We start from the raw sequence: 21,232 nt of genomic DNA, 5'->3' as shown, positions 1-21,232 counted from the left end.
GATTGCCTTGAATGAAAGAGTGGTTAGTGGAAGTGTTATAATGCACATTTTGAGCAATGAGCTTGCTTCTCAGTCACAGGTCATCGCTTTGAAAATTGGCCTCGACTGGCATTTTTTTTGGAACCACATGGCATGGGCATCATGACCCCTCACTGCGACAGTTTGTTTTGACAATTCTTTATCCCATTAAGGAGAAAAGTCACTCATGTGCGGTCTGAAAGCCCATGTCAATGCGTTTCTTTTGTCAAAATGTCATAGCCAACATAGACGCACCGAAAGGTTGCATAGTGATCTAATCACTATAGCTTGTTTACCATTTGCCTGGTGTATTATGAAGGTCTGATGTTGGAGTCACCACTGACCATGTAATCCTAAAGGGACAGCGTTCAGTGGGTGCTGTTGATTTCTTTCTTGATTCTTGCAATACATGTTCGTTTACCTTCTTAAAGATCGTGGGGGGAGGGAGTTAAAATAAATATCAGCACAAATATGGCCTAGACCACCACCTCACCAGAGCCCCATCATTACCGTTTCCCCCAGGTCTGAGTGCATTAGGGCCCTTGTGATGCGAGTTTAGAGGGAGGACTGCTTTCATGGGTGGTGTCACAAATTGAGAATAGACCTAAGAAATATTTCACCCCCATTGCTCTGGATACTTCAAATTGAATGTAGAATCTGTCCTGCCTGCTTGAGTCCAGTGCCATATGCAGCAGGCAGGTAGGTGAAGGATCAAGCGACTCAACAACTCTAGTGCCAATGTGCAAATCTACACAGAGGACAGGGTTGGGGGGCAGTTTATTTACTAGCAGAAAGCACTGATAGGTCCAGTGTTCACACAGTCTACAGGCAGGGTCGGATTGGGGCATAAAAGTGTCTTGGGCACCAACATTAAAGTGGCCACAGTTGAATAGTGCCCAAGGGGGAGATTTTTGATAAAATGTGATGCAAATTGTACATTTAAAAATATTTATTCAGCAACAGTGGTCAAAATTATTAGCCGCATAGTGAAGTCACTCATCAAACTAGCCCACTGTGGCTAAAAAAGTGGCCCACTTTTGACCAAAAAACTGAACACAAGCATTTTGCGTTTTTTGTTCGGCCATGGGCCTATTGCCCTAAAAGCCAGTCCATGCCTTTTCTACAGAGCTAAAGTTGTTTGTGGACATGCATCAGAAGGGCATCCAGTTCATTCCCCCTTTGAAGTCTGGGATGTGTAGTTCCCCATCTTAGAAATTGGTGGGAAAACTACAAATCCCAGAATTCTAAGCTAAAACAGAAATGGATAGCTATCCGATCCATGACCATGAGAAACTAAGTTCCTTGACTCTAAACCTTGAGAAGAGTAATTCGATATGCATGACTTCAATGTCTGTCCTTTTGTTTTACAATTTGCACAGCCTGAGCAAGAGCTGTTCCAATGTGTGTTTGCTCAGTGCAGTAGGACCTTAACTTACTGAACTAATGGCACATGATGCCGGGCCAGGCTGAATCGATACATTTCTGCTCCTCCTGGCTGAGTAGTTGCTAAGCAAAGTGCTCCTGGCTCCACTGTTTTGCAAGTCACCGAACGTTTTATTACATTTGTTTACATAAGAGCAAAAGGAAAAAATAAATAAAATGATCACATTCAGTTCAGGCCCTCAGCTCACCCCTGTGATGTACCTGTCGTCTTGCAAATTGAAAATCAGGGCAATCACCATAGAAGATCTGACCTGTGTGAAAACATTTAAAATCTGTATGCTGTCTTTAAAATAAATAATGCCTGAAACAAAATAACTTTGTTCTAGTTTGGCCATGAAATCCGAGTCTGTGAACTGGAGTCTCAGGTATGCGTATAGAGCCAGTCAGCTCATCGTTACCAGCTTTGCATGGGGAACACAAAGATTTGTGCACTGGGCAGCTTTCAACACAATTTGTGCAAAGTCGGCTGATCTTTGACCCGACTCTACTGATCACAAAGAAAGAGCGGTCACAGCAGCAAAGCTGCATTTACTAATGTCGCCTCACTTTTCCCTATGCTCTTGTCTGACAAACAAGGCCCCCTTGGCAGACGGCACTTCCAACAGTGCAAGACCAGGACTGTGCAGTACTTGCTTACTGCAGCCTTTCCAAATCAGATTGAAAAGCACACTTAATGGTATAAACGGTATAAACAATGTGACGGTTATTGTTCAATTAAGCTGTTCACGGTATCTTTACGGTTATACCGTTACATCCCTACCCTTGAACAGTCAGCCTCCCTGATGATTGCTGAGGCATGAAAGCGCGCTAGGAGGAGAAGATCTTTGAACTGTTGAGCAGATTGCACCTGGGACCCTGAGTTGTGCCCCAGCCCGCAGTAGCGGCTGTGTAGTTATGGTTAAGTTGCTAAACCCATAGGAAGACCACTTTTTTCGGCAGTTTAAATTCACTCTCCCTGAAGGAATCCTCACCAAACCTTGCAAAAAAAAAAGTATATGGCCCGCTCTGAATCTTTTCAGCAAGTTTGGCAAGTTTGGTGCAGGGGGGGCAAAGTTATAGGTCTCAAAAATGTGTATTTATTTATTTTTTCCATAGCCTGAATGGGGGAAAACTTTGCATGGCTACAGGGCGAACGGGTGGATGGATTTTCACCAAATTTTCGGCAGGAGATGGTGCTTGGTTCAGAAAGCATACTTTGTGTGTTTGATAAAAATCCGACCAGTACATTTGTTGCAAAGAACTGAAATGTACGTCTCAAAAAACCAGTGATATCTTGCTCTGCGGACCCATTTCCCTGTTCGCTCCATGGACAGAAGTCATTGGCTTGCAGTACGCTGTGATGTCGGTGAACATTGGATGTGGCCGGTGGTTGGCTGGAGGGAGGCGTGCTGGGCACCAAAGTTTTTGGGGAAATGCCGACATGGTGTATCGGAGGATAGTGTTGTGATGTGTGTGCCAAGCCCCTAAGGCATTGTGTGCATGGCTGGGGCTCTTGTAGGTAACAATGTGGCCACTAAAATTAGTCATATCTGGCTCCGCTACGGCGTCCCATTTCCCTGGTCGCTGCGCGGTCAAAAATGTGATTGTACTGCAGTGTGTGGTGACGTGATGTGGGTCATACTTTTTCGATAACGCCGGCATGTTGTATCGGAGTACAATGCGGCGGCGAAAGGGCCTGGAAAAGATACTTTAAAGCTTCTGGTGGTGGGAAGAAGGGATGAAAAGGGGGTAGGGGGAGTGAGAAGTGCTTCATCTGATCTCATTAGAAGAAGGCGGTGGTGTGCCAGCGGTATCCATGCATACTACGCCAATACGCGGTTACCTCAACAGGCAACCTTGTATCGTGGTTGCAGGCAGCCTTCGTTATGGCATGACCGCTCCATCAGCGATATCTTTCTGTGATGAGTGGTGGCAGGCTGAATTGCAGAAGGTGAATGCATTCCACATGACATTTAAACAGCGTTTACTATGGTGTGTTGTGTGTGGTAAGTCTGTAGCCCCTTTGATGCATGGCTGGAGCCCTTGCACAGAAAAGTATGTCCTCTGGTTCAAAAGGTATGTCCACTGGTTGCAAGTAGGTGTCACATTGTTGCTTTGTGTGGGTGGTTTGGCTGCATTGCATATATTGTTGGTTCCATGGGTGTGGTGATTGGTAAAACATCCTACAGTTGGTGTATGGGTGTAGATGCTGCAGTGAGCAGTCCTGCAGTGTGTCCAGTGGGTGCAGTGTTGGAATAGTGTCCATATAGAAGAGGGTACGGTTAAACTGGTTCTTATATGTGCTTGGGTAGTCTGCATTGCGAAGATTAATAAGTGTTGTAGTGCATTATGCAGGATTGGTCTATGCACTTACTACAGTGTTGGGAGGAGGACCAATGTTGTGAAGATTTTGTTTGGTTGGCATTAATACAATGCTTTGTGAATGGAAGTGGGTACCGGTGGCAAACACTGTGGTATGTTTGTGCATTATGGTAAGTGGAGCATGTGTGCTTGCATCCCTGCTTTATGGTGCGGCGGTTGGGTAGAAGTGCTGGTCTCTATGTTGCCTTTGTGAAATCTGGCACATGGCTGCATGTTTGTCTGCATGGCTCCGTTATGTTGTGGTAGGTGTGGGCAAGGTCTAGACTGTTGGGTGCATGGCCAAAGGCCGTAGGCCATGCACCCAACAGTCTAGGACTTCACCACAGCCACCACAACATAATGCAGCAATGCAGTTATAACTGCATGTCTTCGAAGGTGGGGACCTTTTTTACAATGGTTGTGGAGGACGTTGTAGACTTAGTAGAACAGCAGAAGTGAGCTGCTATGCGTACATTAGCATGTGTTGCACATTAGGGGGTTATATGTGACCATTTTGGGTTTGCCCTTTATAAGATCCTTCAAATGTTTCGTTGGATACATGGCTGGAGCCCTTGCACCAACAACTGGTTGCAAGTAGGGGGGACATTGTTGCTTTGTGTGTGGGTTTTGGCTGCATTGCATACATTGTTGGTTCCATGTTTGTGGTGATTGTTGTCGGTACATGGCTGGAGATGCTGCAGCGTGTCCAGTGTTGGAATACTGTCCGTATAGAAAAGGGTACGGTTGAAGTGGGTGCAATATGTGCTTGGGTAGCTTGCATTTAGCAGATTAGTAAGTGTTGTACTGCACTCTGCACTATTGCTTTTATGCAGTTACTTCTTACAGTTGGTGCATGGGTGGAGATGCTGCAGTGAACAGTGCTGCAGTGTGTCCACTGGGTGTAGTGTTGGAATACTGTCCATATAGAAGAGGGTACGGTTGAACTGGTTCTTGTATGTGCTTGGGCAGTCTGCATTGCGCAGATTAGTAAGTGTTGTTGTGCACTCTGCAGTATTGGTTTTATGCACTTAATAGAATGTTGGGAGCAGGACCAATGTTAAGATTTAGTTGTGTGGTTGGCAGTATTGGAATGCTTTGTGAATGGAAGTGGGTAGGGGTGCCAACCAGTGTGGTATGTGTGTGGATTATGGTAATCAAACATGTTGTGCGGCAGTTAGGTAGAAGTGCCGGTGCCTCTGTTGCCTTTGTGAATTCTGGAACCTGACTACACGTTCGCCTGCATGGCTCTGTTGTGGAGGGTATGGGCAAGGCCTAGACTGTTGGGTGCATGGGCAAAGGCCGTAGGACGTAGGCCATGCACCCAATAGCCTAGGCCTTCACCCCAGCCACCACAACATAATGCAGGCATGCAGTTGTAACTCTGCATGTATTTGAAGTTGGTGACTTTTACACGATGGTTGGGGAGACATTGTAGACTTGGTAGAACAGCAGAAGAAGCCGGGAGGAGAAGGCCGTAGGAAAAGGCCAGCAGTGCTCTTAGCAGCTAGCTCCGCTGTAAGCACATCTAAGATCCGATCAGCTGGGATGCATAGCAGCTGATTTGCTTTCATTTGGAACAACCAAGTGTTCCACCATTATCACCTGCCGTGTGTTCTGCGGCTCCTGAAATGGCTGCTGATGTCTCCATGGCAACCACATCAACAAGGAAGCATGGACAAATCACTGCTGCATGCCTGCGTCCCTATTCATTGCCCCGATCCGCCTGCCCCTCCCTTCCTGCTTTTTAATGGAGGGGGAGAAGGCCGTAGGAAAAGGCCAAAGGTGCTCTTAGCAGCTCTTCGCTGCTCACACACTGCCGTCTGCCTGAAACTGCTGCCAGTATCACAAGGTAAGCATCCTCTTATGACCCTGTCTGCACAAAATCCATTAACTGCATTTAGACTAAAAAGACTGTGCCCACACTTACGTCGCACCACTCGCCTCTCAACCACTGACCACAAGCATCCGGAATGCTTGTCTGCAAGCTAGATCCCAGGATCATGCTCATGTCGGTAGTACACTGTCGTCCACTCCGGCTCCATTCAGACACCCTGTGATGACCTGCACTAGAAACGCTGCAACCCACCACGGCCTCCAGCAAATATCTCTGAGCATGTGTAACAAGTACACAACACTGACAAATCACCACAAGACATTCACCATCTCTGCTGCTTCCACTAATGAAGCCCTAAAGCCCACTCCCACAATCCATACCACAATGAACATGGTGCCAGATTTATCTACCCCCATTTTACATTCTACTGACCTGTATGCAACTGTGCCGGTTTATGACCCCTGAAAATGGGACACTTCATGTTGTCAATGCCATACCCACTACCACAGATGCCTCCAATACCCTCCCGCCACGCCCACCTCATAGTCACCCAGACCCCATCACCCCAGAACCCCATCTCAAGTGTGCCTTGATCAATGTCTGCTCCATTAACGCACATTCTCTAGACATACATGACCTCATCAGCACCCACAACCTAGACCTTCTCGTGGTCACTGAAACATGGCTGCATGAAGCCTCTGGCCCTGCACTATCTCTTGCACTCCCACCAGACTATGCGGTCACTAGACAAGACCGCCCATCCAAATGTGGAGGCTTTGCTCTAATAGCCAATGACTCCCTCTCCATTAGGAAGATTGACAAAACTATGAACACCAACAGTGACTACCTCCAGCTGAAACTCAGCCTCTCCCATCACTGTACCATTACCATACACCTGGTCTACTGCCCTCCAGGCCCCATAGGCGGCTTTCATGCCTCCCTCACTCACCTCTTGGCAGACAATTTTTAAAGAAACCAACCAAAGCCATTTTACTCGGTGACATCAACCTAGGTCTGAATGTCACCAAAGACCCCTCGGCTAAATCGCTCAACTCAGCCCTCGAGACCCAACTATTCAGCAATTCTATCACAGACCCCACCCATACTCTAGGCAGAACACTAGACTTGATCGCCCAGCACAACTGTCCTCTCTTAATCACGGGCAATACACCCACCCCCTGGTCTGACCACCATATCATCACATTTGGCATCCCCACCGCCAGAACCTCTTCTCCCTCCCGCCCTCGCAAGAAGTGGCCGCCACCTCACCAAAGAAAGACCATTCCTCCACGGGCAGGCTTTAGACCCCCTTTCTCCGATGACCCAGAGGCCCTCGCCCAATCCTATGACATCGCTATCGCAGAAGTGGTCGATTCCATTGCCCCGCTCAAACCTTGCAAAACTAAACCCACTAGCCACACTAATGCCTGGTTCACCCCAGACCACCTCAAATTCCGCACAGAAACGTTCCACCTTAACACTTTGGCAATCCACCCACGCTGACAAAAGACAAACTGGACTTAACTCCCGTTCAAAGGAGTACAAGAAAGCAATCGCCCGCGCTAAAGCCAAATCCTTCGAAACCAGAATCTCTGATGCTAAATCTAACACAAAAGAAATGTTCTCCATATTCAGAGAACTAGAGATCCCCCGCCCCCCAGAACTTTGCCAAAGATAAGTCATGGTGTGACGAAATACAAACAAGCTGAACTCACTACAAACCAAAATCCAAACCACCAACACTCGCTTACCAGTGTTCCCACCCCCACCTCCTCTCCTGACACCTCACCCCTATTCTCATTTAAGCCATACAGGAGCAGGACATGATCAACCTCATAAACTATAAAGCCATCCAACTGCAAGGGTGACTCCTGCCCTGCTGCAATCATCAAGGAATGTGCTGACACCCTCTCCATTTCTGACAGCTTTTGTCAACGCTTCCTTTGCCACACGGAAAGTTCCCTCTTGCCTCAAGGAAGCCTAGGTCCGCCCCTCTAAATAAATAAATAAATAAAACACTTGACCCTACTTCTCCCAATAACTACAGACCCATCACCACGGTCCCTTTCTTGCTCAAGATACTGGACAAAGCAGCTTACCTGCAAGTGCAACATTTCATCGAAGAGAACAAACTCCTAGGGTTACGCAAATCTGACTAGCCACGTGACTGAAACCGCCCTACTTGACCTCCAAAAACCAGATGGATGATGCGAGAGACCTAGGTAAACCAACCCTACTCCTACTTCTCGACCTCTCTGCAGCATTTCACCTTGTAGACCATAATGTCCTATGCCACCACCTTACTTCCACACCAAATACTCCCTTGATGCCACTGTTTGGATCACCACCTTCCTGCAAGGTAGGACCATGCAAGTATTCTCTGACTTAGCCCCTGCCTCACCCACCAGCATACTTTATGGAGTGCCTCAAGCCTCCTGTCTCTCCCCCACTCTCTACAACATCTTTACACACCCCCTCTTTCTGATCCTTGATGCCACGGGTATCTCCTACTATCAGAACTGACTCTACGGGCTACGGGACTTGCTAGGTGATCAGCTATATATTCGTCTTCACTTGATTGATAACCCTCCCCAATCTCTTCCTCCTCACCTGAATAGTCCAGTTTCTTCCGGCGGGTAAGTCCAATGTACGGCTTCTTCTTTTTTAGAAGATATGGTCTACCTCGGAAAGAAGCCACCGTGACTCCCAGACAGAGAAAACCCACGGTGACTCCCCTCCGCGACAGCCAGAGGGGAAAAAGCCACTGGAACGGCAAAAAACCCCTAGATCATATATAGTCGTGAAGGTTGTGGAAGTCGTCTGCACTGTAGTAGGTTGAATGGTCCTTCGCTGAAAATCCAGGAAATAGTAAGGTCGGCGTGATTCCGTTAATCAAGGGAAAATGAATAGGGCGGTTTACAGGTGGGTACCCCTCGGGGTGGAAGACAAGAGTGAACGGATTATCCGGGTGATAGAGAATCTTAGAGCGAAGAAAATCTCAGCAGAAAATCAGCACGGGAACAAAACACAGAAGAAGGCACACAGGATCCAAAGAAGAGGGGGGGCTCGTAGGGAAACGGGAGGAGGAGAAGAAACAGGAAGAGTAGGGAAGACGTGATAGCAAGGCAGACTATCAGAGGGAATACTAGCGCAAGCAACAGGGTGAGGAATGAACACAGTTGCAACGCGCCGAGCCGCCGGCAGCCGAGTGAGATATACAAACGGCGGCGGCCATCTTGAAAACAACTAGACCGAGTCTGGTAGGTGAGGAGGAATGTAATGGAACATTTTAATGGCGTCCTTGTTTCCACCTTCGCCACAAACGCCAGTCGCCGGCGGCAGTGACACCTACACCAACTACGCTGGCGATACCCAGATCCTCCTCACAATCACAGGCAACTATGTTACAGACGCCACGACTCTTAACAACGTCTAGACCACCATCCAGGCATGGATGGCTGTCAACGGACACTCCTACTGGTAGGAGCACCGACCCACTCAAAAATCTTGACACTCAGTTGAGCAACTTCACCATTGACTCCATCAAAATCCCAGTATGGAACACTGTGCAAACTCTGTCTATCTGGATTCCAACCTATCCATGACCAGACAAGTTAATGCAATCGCCTCTTCAGCAGCGTATCATGCGAAACTCATTAACGCGGCTAGGCCTTTTCTCTCCAAAGAGAACTGCATCAACATAGCCAGAGCTATCACCGGTTCTAGGGTTGGACTACTGTAACGTACTCTTCTTAGGGGCTTCAACAAAAAATCTGGGAACTCCAAGTTATCGGTGCTCTGCGTGCAGCCCAAGGTATCTCCAAAAGAGAACACATCATGGCCGCCAGAAAATCGGCCCACTGGCTCCCAATAAAGGAGAGGGTTATATTCAAAGCCCTGACACTTGCCCATAAATGCACCCACCTCTCCGCACCTGGCTACCTATTGCAGAGAATCCTCCACAAAGCCAACAAGAGCAGGAGGCGCTAGCTTCCCCTACTTTGCTTCCCTACATAGGAACGTCCTTCCGACAACCCTTCGCTCTGAGGTTTCACTCATGGCGTTCAGCAAAGCCATGAAAACCACCCTCTTCGCCTGAACAACACCAGAGTCCCCTTCTGTGACTGATTACCTCATAACCTGCAAATGTATTTGTAACTTCAGCTATAATGTATTAATGTAAAACATGTACAAATATATAACCCACCTGTACCTTCCCTTTAACTAAGCTCCCTGCAAGTAACAGCGCCACGATGCCCGAGGGCTGCTTGTGCGCTATACAAATGGAAGTAAAGAAGTGAGCTGCTATGCGTAGATTAGCATATGGTGTAGAGCATTGCACCTGTTGCACAATAGGGAGCCACATGTGACCATTTGCGTTTGCTATGGTTGGGCCCTTAAAAGACCCTTGTTTTAGGAAGTGCTTTAAGATATTGCGTCATGAAAGGAAGTGCTCCGCAGCACACATGTAAAATATGACCAATGTACCCAGGCACCTACATACCGTTCAGCACACCCAACGCAATGTTATGCAGCCATGCATGCAAATATGTGGCCAGGGTGTACTATGGTGTGCTCTCTGTGGTGAGGGCCTAGCGCCTTGGATGCATGACTGGAGTGGAAAGGGAAGGACTGTCTGCTTTACTGGGGCGCGGCCCTCACTGTAGCTGGGAAAGCGCACGTGCCACAACCTGCCCTTTTAAGCATGGTAATGGAACTGTGGAAATTGGCCAATCCGGTGTCGAGGGTGTGCCTCACAGAAAGGGCCAGTACTTTTCTTTTTTTTTTTTCCCCCTCCCTCCTCCAATCAGTCTGTGTAGTGAGGGTGGCAGGCAGCGATGGAGAGACTGAGTCCTAATAGTGGGTGATACCTTTGTGCAAGATGTGTACTGGTATGCCACGCAAAGGGGTATGGCAGCTAATTTTGCTTTGGGAGGAGTGGAGGCTTTCTGGGGCACTGTCTATGAGGGTAGTTTCGGCAGTATGGTTGACGTTTGCAGCTGTGTGGTCTTTGTCGGTACTGTTTATGGTGTTGTGCTGCATTATGGAGCTCTACATTTGGGGTACATGTCGTGTGGATGTTTGCTCCGTCGTCTAAAGAAGTTGATGGAAGAAGTGATGCAGATTTTTCCCACTGCCAAGGTGGGTTTCTCAAGCATACCACCAAGAGAAGCATGGGACCATGCCAGTGTAATTTGTCCCCAGCCAGAGGTCGGAAGGTGTTTCAATAACCGAAGCATGCATCAATTTATGTCCACTGCTGGGATGTTCTCTGACTGACATTAATGAGTGAAATTTGCACTGGTTCCATGTAAATGGAATTTTTTTGACCAATGCTCTTTTGTTTTACACTATGCAAAAAGTGTTGAAGACAATCGTGTCACAATGTCAGGAGGCAAACAAAAGAGAAACTCGGATAAAGAGCAAAAACAAAAAAGGTTCATTGTAAGCATGTAAAAAAAAAAAAATCCAAACAAAAATAAAATCCTTTCCGAGGGACCAATAAAGAGTCAATCGCCTGACCTGTTTCACACTTCGATCCTCCCCCGACACCTCCCCCTTTTAGCACACGATAACTCTGCAGATTCCGCTGCAGTTTCAGGATTAAACGTGCCACATCCTGCCCTTTTCAGGATGGTAGCCATGGAAATGGGACTGTGGAGGCAAAGGAATTGCTCATTCAGGTTTCTGGTTGTGGTGTGTACGGAAAAACTGTGGCAGAAGGTCTCTTTGTACAGAGAAATGCCGAAGACTATGGTGGAAGTGTGCAAGCTAAGAGACGGGCAATGTGTTTGTATGCATTCACTGTATGTACTTGTTTGAAGTTGCTAACATACACTTAGTGTTGCTTTTCTGCGATTTATTTTTCATAAATTTGCTGTGGAATGTTTTTGTGTGTACAAGGTAAGTGGCATGCATCCTGGAGTTATGAATGCAATGTGTGTATAATATCATATGATGTGATATTGTATGATCTGCCATTTATACTGCGCATATACACAGGTTTCTGAAGTCATGCCGAGGCAAGGGAAGGGGAACAGAAAAGAGAAGGAGACAACGAACCTACTAGGCCAGGTGTCACTCAGATCTCCCAAGTGCATGGGGAGGGGGGAGGAGAAGAAACAATGACCATAAGTAAAAATACGGCCCAATGGTGGGAAGTACAAGGATAAGTGCAGACATCAGGTGGTGGTGGGACGGTTAGGGATACAGAAAACAGTCCCCAAGTGCAGGGTTTGCCAGAAAGGCAGTGCAGGGGAGTGACTGGCGGGGGGAGGTTGCCTGAGCCCAAGATCAGAGGGTTGCCAGGTAACCAGTGCACAATCGGTTTCAGCCAGGAAGTCAGCAGGGGATAGGAGGAGAAAAAGCGGAGGCAAAGGAAGGTTTTGAGGTGCTTCTGGAACCGGCAATGGTTCTCAAGTTTCAAGGAGGCTGTTGCAGAGTTAGGCCCCAGCCGAAGAAAGATCGACCACCAACAGGTTGCTTGATGAAGCGAGTGACCCTGAGGAAGTTTGAGGTGGATGAGGGAAGAGCTCGAACAGTTATATTTAGGAAGTGAGAGTTGCTGGTATTGAGGGCCCAGAACCCAATGCAGACATTTCAGTCCCGGAGAGATACGATCCCTGGGCTTGAGGCCAAGCACAAGGCGCGCAGTCTTCTTCTGGATGAGTTGCAAGAGAGTACAAGCCGGCAGGTTTAGAACTAGGCTGTTGAAATGGCCTAGACTAGAGAGATCCACAGCTGTGGAGACAGCGAGCTTTTCGGACGTTGCTTTAGGTTGGTAACATACATTCAGTGCTGGGTTTGGTGCCATATTTTTACGATTTATGGAGATGTGTTGGTGGGGAAAAAAAATCGTAGTTTTGTCGGAAGGACAGAAGAGACTTCCTGTTTCGATATTACAATGGGTGATATGGGTAAATGGAAACGTTGCAAGCAAATACAATTGAAGTGCCACTTGACAGTAGTGGATGGGAGAAAAAAATAGTAACCTTTTTAAGAACGCAATGGACGCACACTGGCATATACCGTGCGCACAGGCACTTATACAGAGTTGTAAACATACTGCAGAAAAGGTTTTCATACCTCCACTTTGTGGTTATGGGTGTTCATGTGGATGAATGTTGATGCACAGATCTTGCATTCTTTTATTAAACTTTCTACTGGACGTGCTTTCCAATGACATGACACTTGGAGGCTTAATGTGCAACGGTACATATGAAGTGTTGTACAGAAGTGACAGTGTTAGATGCTAACGTCTTGGATGCCATTGATGGATGCGTGTGTGACTATTTAACAGTACCCAATGAGTTAGTGATGGACAAAGAATAGTGGAAAGGGAAGTACTGCTCCTTTACTGGGGCGTGGCCCTCGCGGTACTTTGGGAAGCACACATGCCACATTCTGCGCTTCTCGCCATGCTGGCCAATGGAAATGGGACTGTGGGGATTGTCCAATCAGGTGCTCGGGGTGTGTCACAGGAAAGGGGGCAATATTTTTTTCCCCATTACTGTGTAGTGAGGGTGGCAGGCATGGAGAGACTCACTGTTTTGATAGTCAGTGATGCCTTTGTATTTATTGAATTTTATATAGCGCTTTAAGCCAAAGCGTTTTACATGAAACTGGTAATGCATAAGAAGCAATTTAATACAAGTCCTGAGTCAAATAACCGAGAAAAAATATGCAGAACAATTTGACAAGATCATTAGAATAAGACATGAGTAGGATAGCAGTTGAGGGAAATGGTAGAGAACTGTCAGGAGGAAGATTGGAGTAGGTGGGATTTTAAGGAGTTGTGGAAAGATGACTATGAGGTGATGGAGCGTATAGGGAGAGCGAGAGAATTCCAGTGGTGTGGGGCAAGGAGCTGGAACGAGCGGAAGCGGGATAATGCTGGTGGGACAGTGAGTAGGAAGTGATCAGCAGAACGGAGTGGGCGAGAGGGAGAGTAGAATGAGAGGAGGGAGGAAAGGTAGGGAGGGGCAAGATCGTAAAGAGATTTGAATATGAGGCAGAGGAAGTTGAATTTGAGTTGAGTGAAAAGCGAGCTAGCCTAGTGAGGAGAGTGAAGAAGAGAGTTGTGAGGAGAGAGCAAACAGAGGGAACATATGGCAGAATGGTAGAGGGATTTGAGGGGGGCTAGATGTGAGGTGGGGAGGCCAAAGAGGAGAGCTGAACAGTAGTCAAGAAAAGATATGAAGAGTTTAGTGGCCTGAAAGATTGGATTTTGCAGATGTTATAAAGATGGAAGCGACAAGCAGAGGAGGTAAGAGATATGGTGAGTAAAGGAGAGGTTGGAGTCAAAGTGGCAGCCAAGGTTGTGGGCAGAGGCAGAGATGGGGAGTTGGGAGGGGGGAAAGAAAATGGAAGGTTGGGGGGGGGGGGTGTTGGTAGGAAGGAATAAAACTTTGGTTTTATCACTGTTTAGGGTGAGAAAATGGGAGGGCATCCGGGATTTGATAGCGGTGAGACAGGAAGAGAGTTTAAGTGGATGTCGGGAGTGAAGGAAGAGAAGGAGAGTAAGAGTTTGTCGTCGGCGTAGAAGTGGTGAAAGACACCAAAGGAAGAGATGATTGGAGCTGGTAGGAAGGTATATAGCGAGAAGAGAAAAGGGCCAAGCACTGAACCTTGGGGTACACCGAAGTCAAGGGAGTGGGTAGGGGCAGAGGTCGAAGTGGACGGGAGCGGTGTTCCCATACTTTTTATTTTTAAGTTTCATAGTTCCTATGCTTTTATTTTAAAAAGAAACCGTTCTGGAATGGTTTAGTTTTAAAATAAATGTATAGGAAGATGTAGCTTGCACTGCACTGCATGTTTCCATAAATAGCAGGTGTGCTTGTTTGGGCGTTTGGATTGTTTGTGGGAGGGGGTGCAGGGATAGGGTTTGTGAGGAGCATGGCAGACCAGCAGGGAACATAGTTCCACTACTTCTTTTTGTGCACTTCGACCACTGGATAGGGGAGATGCGGCCACCCCACCAGACTGCAAAGGTACAATTGGATAGGTAGGAAGAGAACCAGTTGAGAACAGAGCCTTTGAGACCAAAGGAGGAAAGGGTGTCAAGAAGTATGGGGTGATCAACAGTGTCAAAAGCGGCTGAGAGGTCAAGTAGAATGAGAACAGAAGATTGTTTAGAGTAGCGTGCAGTGATGAGGGAGTTAAGAACCGAGGTGAGAGCCATTTCAGTAGAGTGTTTGGGGTGAAACCCAGATTGAGTAGGGGGGGGAGGAGAGAAAGGTTGGAGACGAATGCTGAAAGTTGTGAGTAGACCAGGCGTTCATAGAGTTTAGAAAGGAAGGGCAGGAGAGAGATGGGGTGAGTTGGAAGCCAAGAGGGAGTCAGCAGAGGGTTTTTTTCAAGATTTGGGATGATGGTTGCAGCGGTAGGGTGAGTTTTGGACAGGAGGAGGGAAACCTTGGCGTGAGAGACTGGTATGAAGTGGAGGAGGATGGGGTGGTGGGAGATGGGGAAGGGGGATAGTGAGGGGGGAACGTAGAATGTTTTGGCGTAAGGTGGGTATCTTAGAGGAGAAGAAGTTGGCAAAGTCAGTGGGTGATAGAGGAGTTGCAACAGAGTGGTCACGGGTAGGAGGAGAGAGAAAGCGAGTCAAGTTTGAAAGATTCGGCGAGGGTGGGACGATTGAGAGTGGAGGAGCTTAGAGAAGTAGGATCGTTTAGCCGAGTTGATGCAGGTATCATAGAGGGTGTGGTAAGAAAAGTAGGAGGCTCAGTTGGCTGGTGAACAATGTTTAAGCCAGCGTCTTTTAACGCGTGGGAGAAGACGGCACATGGAATAAAAGGTGTGAGGAGAGCCAGGGTTGGGCGGGTTTGCGGGAGACGGTGAGAGGGTGTAGTTGGTCAAGACAGGAGGAGAGGGAAGGGGATAGAGTGGACATAGCATCATTGGCAGAGAGAGAAGAAAAGTGAGTGGGAGGGAGGAGGTACAGAGATCATGGGGTTAAAGTGGGGAGAAAGATGGATGAGGGAGGAGGGGACGGAGCGACAGGAGGAGTGGGGGAGAAGGAAAGTAAGTAGTGGTCAGATAGATAGTTGGGAAGGTTAGAAACCGAGGAGGTGGAGAAGGAAGAGACCAACATTAAGGTTGAGAGTGGAGCCGGAAGAGTGAGTGGGAGAGGTAGAGAGAGGGGTAAGAAGGTATGAGTCGAGAGGGGGGGGTTGGTGGGTGGAGGAGAAATGGAGGTTAAAGTCTGAGGACAATTGGGGTGTGGGGCTTGGGGAGATGAGGCTGAGGAGATGGTCAGTATCATCGTAGAAGGATGCAGGGGGGCCAGGTTGATGGTAAATGATGAGAAAGGATATGACCTGCGGGCAGGTGAAGGTTTTATACAAGTATTCGAAAGAGGGGGAAGACTAAGAGGTGTAGGAAACAGGGGGTCGATAGGCACTTGGGGTGAAAGAGAAGACCAATGCCGCCTCTGGAACCAGAGGAGCAGGAGACGTGAGTGAAGGAAGAGGAAGTGAGTGATGCAGGAACAGTTGAATTGAAGGGGATCCAAGTTTCGGTGATGCATAGGAAGTGAAGGTTTAGACGAAGAAACGGGTCCAGAACAGCGGCAGTCTTGTTACAGAGATCTTGCATTCCATAAGGCGATGTTGATTATGCTGGAGGTTTCAACAATAGGGGGGATAGATGAGGTTGTGGCATTGGATTGGGGTAGATGGGCGTTGGGTCAAGCGGGGGTAAGGTGTGGAGATGGGCATAATGCTGAAGCAGGTTTTTGAGGGAAGGCTAGTTCAAAAGTGAGGAGTGGGAAGGGAAAATGGAGGGAAGTGATAGTTGGGTTTGTTCATACCTGATGGTGCGATAGGAGAGGGATGGCAGTGGGCTACTATAATCTTAGTGGGCAGTTCTGTGTTGTCTGTGGGTGGGAGCGGGTAGGCTGTGCAGGAGGTAGTATACAGGGCGGGCGGGAGAAGGTGTGTGGGTATTTCCAATGAGTTGGTAGTGTCTGGTAATTTAGTAGAGGGCCTAAGGGTGTGTGATGACTAGTTGTGGCACCAAGTACACACTAGGTAATAGCGTAGTGGGTGTACAGAAGGTTGATGCTGGGTTAGTAGGGAGTGGGTAGGAGAAGGCAGTGAGGTGGTTATAGCTGTGTGTTCACTGGGCAGGTAGTGGGTCAGTGCACTCGTGGGTGGGAGTGTGGAGGGAGTGTAGGAGATTTAAGGTGATATATCCCAGTAAGACCAGACGGGTGACGGTTGAAGAGGTGCTAACAGGAGGTTGCTGCAGCAGAAGGTGCAATGGAACCGGCACAGCAGGGCAAACTGAAATATGTATGCCGTTGAAAAAGGTTTTTTGGCAATTTTGATTTGGAGGGAGTGGAGGCTTTGTGGTGCTGTGGTGATCTGTGCAGTTTCGGCATTGTGCTTGCAGAATGTCGACGAGTGGTAACATTCGCTGCTGTATATGGTATGGTCGTGCACTATGGAGCATTGCATTTGGGTTCCATAGCTTGTTCCTGTGTATACCGTCAACTGAAGAAGTTGATGAAAGCAGTGAAGTGCATTTTCACCACTGCCAAGGTGCTGTTCTCATGTATACCACCAAGAAAAGAATGGGACTATTCCAATGATTGTCGCCAGCCAGAGGTCGGAAGGGGTCACAGTGTGACTTCTTGAGTGCTGCTGGGATGTTCTCCTGTGAGAATGACAACATTGGTTCTCGATATATACACCTTTTCAATGCAAATGGCATTTCTTTGTCGACCTTTGGCAATGATATTTTGTTTTACAATCTACAGGCTGCACTGAAGACCCTACTGTAAGAATGTGAGCTGAACTACAAAACACAAATACTTATAAAAACCGAAAAAAAGGTTTCTGTGAAGAACCTTAAAAACAAACAAAAGGCACTTTTCAGAGCCACCACTACTAAGTCCCCTACCCTGGTTGAAATGTATTCCCCAACTCCTGTGCGCGCACAGCACGACAAGTCAGCAGACATTGCAATAGTTGCAGGGTTGCACATGTCACATACAGCCCATTTGCAGATGGCGGCCATAGAAATGGGCCTGTGGAGGCTACGGGATTGCTCACAAAAATGTAGAAGGTGTGGTTACAGCTCTGTTTCACGAGCCACAGCGTACGGTTTTTGGTGAGTTCTGAATACATTGATTGAAAGTGAATGGAAAACACTGTGCAGTGGCTGCTCATTTTGGATTCTATCATGTGGATTTGGACTGCTATGGAGTACCTACAATGAAGTGACCAATTTTGGTTTGTCTTTGTGAGACTTTGGTGACGCGTGATCATTATTGTTCTTCATTGTGGAGGGAAAATGTCACAATATGTTAAACGAGTTTCAGTGCTGATTGTGATGAAGGAGGCACTTGCCCAGATCGTGCGTCTGTTTCCGATCTCCTGCATAATATTTTTATCGCAGTACGCAGACACTGATGTGGCTGTTATTTTTCATTTGGTCTGGAAATGGAGAAAGCACGGTATATTGTGAAGTCTATTTGTGCCTTTTAACAACATGTGCCAATGTCGTACTTCAAAAATGGGAATATGACGTTTCACAGCACGAAGAGTTTTTCCCACAAATAGCGTTCATCTTACTATTCCTGCCATTCCGATTTCTGCACGTCCCATCCAAAATGCCTTGCTGCCCTTCTTGGAAGTACAGGAAGAATTTATTTTTGTAATAGGTGTTGCGTACTTAAACTTCAAAACGCACTGCAACACATAAAAAAAACTATCCGATTCCACTAGTGTTTTTTCCACAGTGCCACACATCCCTTTTAGCGCATATTCTGTGGAGCGTATACAGTGCACGGCGCCCTGCATCCGTTAATTGGAAATTCCATTGTTCAACTCTGAAAGGAGCTTTCTTTAATTTTTTTCATTTTCCAGTTGATTTCTATTTATTTTGGTCTTGTAACACACGACACCGAAGGAACGGAAGGCAAGGGCTGGTACAGAAGGGGCAGCACCTACAGGGATAACCTAGGGGACGTGCAGAGAGGAAAATGTTGGGTGGCCCTCACTTATGCATCTCATGATAGTTTTCCTAATAACCTCTGATAGTTTTCTGCCAACATTATATTGACAATCCCTTGTGTAGGCATTTCATGAAAGGTAAATTCACATGTGATGTCATCAATGACATTTGTGATGTCATCTTTGTCATGGGTGTTAGTCTTAGCAGTGCACAGTGGTGGCGCAAATTATGGTTGCTTAGCTTACCATAACTGGCAAATTGCTGGGGTTTTTCGGTTTTACTTGCAACCATAGTATGGATAAGTTGTCGTTGGTGCAAAGTAAGTGTAACGTCCCTGTAACAAGTTTTTGCACTGAATTTGCTATGTTGTTCTTAGAGCAACTGAAGCATAACATCCCTTTACCAAAATTGTTCACTGAATTTGAAAGGTTTTTAGTAGGGCACTGTAACCAGAACCTTCCTTACTAGGGTTGCATGGCTGAAGGAGCTAACCGTTCACCAGTGGACCGCAACTGGTCCCTTTTGAAAGAACAAGGCAAATTATTCGTTCACAGGACAGGCAGTCCTATGAATGCTATCCTAATACAGCAAACAAACACTTTGCAACAAAATTATTTGGCAGAAATTAGTTATTTGCTGTATTACGATGGCATCAACAGTCTCCCTGTTGATGCTTTTGATGGGGCTGGTTGTGCCCCATTGGAGGGGAAAGTATGTTGCATCGGGTGCACCCCTCTCCCCATGAGACACTTGGCATTTAATAGTGCTTGAGTGGGTTATTGTGCCTGAAGAAGGGGTGTGTCTGTGCTTACTGAATTCGAACCTTTGATCTGTGGGGTGAATGCAGTCTTCTATTAACTTTGTTTTGAAGATGGAATATATGAAGTGCTTGCTATTGGTATTAGGCGTGTGGGGAACCAAGAAAGATAAGACGGCCAGGCTGTAAGTAAGTAAACGCCTGTCTTATTATTTTTTTTTCCTTCCTTTTTAGGATTTGCACTGACCCTCCAGCAATATTAGGCATGCTACACAAAATATAATTACCCTTGCCCCATAAACCCTCATCCCCCAAACCATTCGAAATCTGAGTTCTTCCCCTCCTGTGTTAATCTCTTATTGATTCGAAACTTTGGGTTGGAGAAATAGTGTTTTTTTTTTATTATTTTTTTTTTCCCAGCCCCCGACATGTCTCAATTCTTAACACAATATATTTGTTCTGGTTTTATCTTGGATTCCCGAATGTGTGCAGCTACTTCTATTGCATGAATGCTCATTGGGAAGCTTCAGATTTCATCACATTGAATTTCATCTAATTGAATTGTTTGTACGTTTTACATAGTGCTAGTATCATACGATTGCTGCACTGGGTGGTCAGACCTGCCTAGAGAAAGTGTGGTTGTAAAAGTCAAGCTGAGAAGAGTAAGGATCAATAAGATATGTGTTTGAAAACCCTATCCGTTTATGCCTCCTTGCTATCTTTTCATGCTAGTTGGGTGGGTGGTGGGAGGGGATGTTAATGCATGAAAGAGCACAGGACACTGGGTAGAGTAATGCCGCCTACGTACTTAATCTGCTATATTCTCTCTGAGCACCTTTTTATCTCCCTATGATCCCTGAAAATGTCCCCCCTTTCTCCTCAACCCCCACCCTGTCTCTCACTCGGTCGAACTTGCTCTCTCTCTAACCCCCATGTTTTCTCTCGTCACCCCAGGGTAAGATGGAGTTGGAGGAGACCATCAAGGTTTGGAAGCAGCGCACCCATGTCATGCGTTACTTCCATGAGACGGAGACGCCCCGATCTCAGGACTTCCTTACCCGGTTCTACGCTGGACACAACCCTTGAGTCCTAACTCCTGCTTCTCAACTTCATGTATATCTTTGCACACTGTTAATAAAAGTCTGTTGGTTGTACATGTGCCCCAGGTGCCTTAATTTTGTTTAGTTTTTCTTAACTGCCTGCTCCATGTTTGTGGAAGTTCCTATGTAATCCTCCCATCCCAGTGGTCTCGGAGCATCTGATAAGATTGTCGATTAACTGAATTTCATATGGCTGCTCGTTTTTGTGAATGTAAAGTTCAGAAAATATGATGCTCTATACATTAGAAATAATGATTCCTAATATAAGGAAATATGTTGATAAATTGAAGACTGTCTTTAAATGTATGGGGCAAAGTTAATACAATAATGATGTCTTTCTTACCAAAGGTACTATACATTGAGTCACTACCTCTGCCTTTCGCCAAGAAATGGCTACATAAGATTTTTTGTGAAGGGATAAAAAGATTCCTCATTTTATCCTGGCTCGTGATGTTGGGCAGGGGGGCTTTCAGAGCCGGATAGATACTGTAGAGGTTTCGTTTTTTAGAAGGCAGTATTGTACTTTGCACAGAATTACGCAAATGTACCAATCTGGGTGGTCTTTGGAACCCTAGGCTATATCACCTTTCCGACTTGCAAATGTTTATTCTTTATCGAAGATGCCTTGACTCCATAATGTACTATCTTCTATGCTAACTACTGGCAACATGTTACTTGAATGGCTAAAAGTCAAGGAGCAGGTCGTCTAGTTGCATAAAGAGGCCTCCTTATAGAATAATCCAGCCCTCCAGCTGCATAACAATGATTTTTTGGAAA

The 21,232-nt window shown here is 46.7% G+C and overlaps 1 protein-coding gene across 1 annotated transcript in view; it reads left to right on the top strand.

Annotated features, from left to right (window-relative positions):
• NDUFA6 (NADH:ubiquinone oxidoreductase subunit A6) overlaps window positions 1–20,509 on the top strand; it is a 56,531-nt gene extending 36,022 nt beyond the window's left edge. The window contains exon 3 of the mRNA XM_069654386.1: window positions 20,310–20,509. Within this exon, the coding sequence (XP_069510487.1) occupies window positions 20,310–20,441 (132 nt within the window). The 3' untranslated portion in view covers window positions 20,442–20,509. The remainder of the gene's footprint in view (window positions 1–20,309) is intronic.
• The last annotated feature ends 723 nt before the right edge of the window (window positions 20,510–21,232 follow it).

The sequence above is a fragment of the Ambystoma mexicanum genome, chromosome 3q, assembly GCF_040938575.1.
Source record: "Ambystoma mexicanum isolate Mex_15411 chromosome 3q, UKY_AmexF1_1, whole genome shotgun sequence".
NCBI lineage: Eukaryota > Metazoa > Chordata > Amphibia > Caudata > Ambystomatidae > Ambystoma > Ambystoma mexicanum.
The sequence above is the reverse complement of the archived record's forward strand: the minus strand, read 5'-3'. Positions and strand labels throughout refer to the sequence as shown.